This window comes from Alosa sapidissima, chromosome 9 (genome assembly GCF_018492685.1).
Source record: "Alosa sapidissima isolate fAloSap1 chromosome 9, fAloSap1.pri, whole genome shotgun sequence".
NCBI classification, from domain to species: domain Eukaryota; kingdom Metazoa; phylum Chordata; class Actinopteri; order Clupeiformes; family Clupeidae; genus Alosa; species Alosa sapidissima.
This window is the reverse complement of record NC_055965.1, coordinates 23,934,293-23,936,792: the sequence shown is the minus strand read 5'-3', so window position 1 is coordinate 23,936,792 and position 2,500 is coordinate 23,934,293. Positions and strand designations below refer to the sequence as shown.

Below are 2,500 nucleotides of genomic sequence, written 5' to 3'. Positions count from 1 at the left end.
GTGTGTGTGTGTGTGTGTGTGTGTGTTGTGTGTGTGTGTGTGTGTGTGTGTGTGTGTGTGTGTGTGTGTGTGTGTGTGTGTGTGTGTGTGTGCGTTTGTGTGTGAATATTTTACAGATCCAGGGTTGCTGTTTCAATTTCCAGATGACTTTAGTGATGAGGTAATATGCTGAACTGAGACTGAACTGAATGTTAGAAAATGACCCCACCCCCCCCCTCCCGCCCCGCCACCACACACACACACACACACACACACACACACACACACATGTGCATTTTTTTGAGCACACACGCAATACATATTACATACATAAACACACAAACACACACACACACACACACACACACACACACTGTCTCCATCTCTCTGTGCTTCTCCTCAGGAGGCCCGACTGTCCCTACCACGTTTCTGTTTTCCCTACGACATCGAGAGGTGAGAAAACACACACACACACACACACACACCCACACACACACACATGTGGAATGGATTGTTGGATGAAAGGATAAAATGATTGATTGATTAATTGATTCAGTGAGCATCTGTCTGATAACAAACCTCCTAACACACCTAAACAAACCCTCCTAACATGCACTTACCATGCACTTACCATGCACTTACCATGCACTTCTTCATCTCTCATGACTACAGCCCATTGCTTCATTTCACTCTGCCATCCTCTGATTTTGTGTTACTAGTGCAGTGCCCATTCAAACATGCTATTCCTGTAGCCCAATTACATGCCTGCAGATAGGCCTGCTTTGAAAATAGAATAGGGAAAAACATAATTCCAGGTAAGCATTCAATAATGAATAGGCCTACAGATAATATAATAATATAATACATGTAAAGTGAGCAGAATTTAAGCATGGCTACATGTGACATTTTTTACAAATCAAAATTACATAATCCTAACAGCTGTTTTGAGTCAAGGCTATATGCTTAGCCTATTGAATAACTTGATGATAGAGAAAACAAACCATTTTGTGGAATGATGCATCATATGAAATTTGCAACGGTGTGACTCAGCCACTGCATACCTGTGTGTCTTGGCGCGTTGTTGCAAAATCCGCAGATTTCACTCTATTGTTGAGGTCAGACATGTTAAGTTTTCACCCGTGTAACCTACACTGATCCAGTTCTGCCAAAGCCCTGCTTCTATCCTCACTGGTAGCTTACAGTACAGTGGTGTGTTGGAGGGGGAGTGGCTAGCGGCGAAAGCCAAAGTGTGCTTCTTTTACCGATATATTCAACGATATCTTTTGCATTTCTTATTCAAACAACGTCAAAATTGGCACTGCACTTACTCATGCCCATAGCAAGACACAGAAATCAGTCTGACAAATGGGCAGCGAGATATGCATGCCACAGACAGACAGACAGACACACAGATGCTTCTTGCTTTATAGATAGATATGCAAATGTCTATTAACACACTAAAGTCTCCTAATGCACTGTAGCGTGTTACTGTAAATCACGTCAGCTGAACAAATATATGCACGAGGGATTGATTGATTGATTGATTGATTGATTGATTGATTGATAGATTGATAGATTGATAGATTGACTGATTGATTGATTGATTGATTGATTGACTGATTGATTGATAGAACAGTTGATAGATTGACTGATTGATTGGTTGACCGATTGATGATCAGGGTCAGGGAGACTGTGGCTGTGCAGCACTTCACATTTGTGCTGACGGATCTGGAGGGGTGCCAACGCTTTGGCTTCTGCAGACTCACATCCAGCTCCCACACCTGCCTGTGCATCCTCAGGTGAGAGGGGGTCGGTGTGTGTGTGTAGGTGTGTGTGTGTGTCATTCTCAGGTGAGAGGGGGTCGATGTGTGTGTGTAGGTGTGTGTGTGTGTGTGTGTCATTCTTAGGTGTGAGAGAGAGAGAGGGTGTGTGTGTGTGTGTCATTCTCAGGTGAGAGTGTGTGTGTGTGTGTGTGAGAGAGAGAGAGAGAGAGAGAGATAGAGAGAAAGATTCTGCCTCGACATCTGTCTGTGTCTGTGCATGTGTATATCAAGAATAACATACTTTCTTCCAGCGTACATTTTGTTCTGTTTTTCTCCTGTAGTTACCTACCGTGGTTTGAGGTATTTTACAAACTCCTAAATAACCTTGCCGACTACTTGACTAAAGGACAAGTAAGTGTGTAGGCATATATGATTTCCACTTTTTCAGAGTCCACTGTCCACTGTCAGTAGAGCAAATTTGATATATTTTATATTGGTTTATCAAATTAAGGCACCCTATCTTATTTCATCTAATGTCATCATTTCTGACAGACCAATGAGATGCGAGAGCTTCTGGCCAGCCTCTACAAACACCCACTCCCATTGGCCAGTTCTGCTGTCACTCTGCAACTGGTAAGTCACACTAAGCCAATGGGATTCTCTGGGCTAACCTCTCAGTGACATATGAGCACACAATGAGTCTTATGTTCCTCTCTGAGGGAGACAAGCTACAAATCAGAACCGAGGTCCCACATCAC

At 43.1% G+C, this 2,500-nt stretch overlaps 2 protein-coding genes across 3 annotated transcripts in view; both read left to right on the top strand.

Moving 5' to 3' along the window:
* LOC121719387 (complement C3-like) overlaps positions 1–2,500 on the top strand; it is a 130,287-nt gene that overhangs the window by 9,722 nt on the left and 118,065 nt on the right. The gene's annotated exons all lie outside the window — the stretch shown is intronic.
* dennd1c (DENN domain containing 1C) overlaps positions 1–2,500 on the top strand; it is a 17,596-nt gene that overhangs the window by 2,523 nt on the left and 12,573 nt on the right. The window contains exons 3-8 of one of the 2 annotated variants that reach the window (XM_042105021.1): positions 117–160; positions 383–432; positions 1,659–1,778; positions 2,084–2,153; positions 2,295–2,375; positions 2,462–2,500. The exon at positions 2,462–2,500 is cut by the window's right edge and continues 42 nt beyond it. In XM_042105021.1, coding sequence (XP_041960955.1) covers positions 117–160; positions 383–432; positions 1,659–1,778; positions 2,084–2,153; positions 2,295–2,375; positions 2,462–2,500 — 404 coding nt within the window. The remainder of the gene's footprint in view (positions 1–116; positions 161–382; positions 433–1,658; positions 1,779–2,083; positions 2,154–2,294; positions 2,376–2,461) is intronic. The other variant, XM_042105022.1, reaches the window with a different exon arrangement.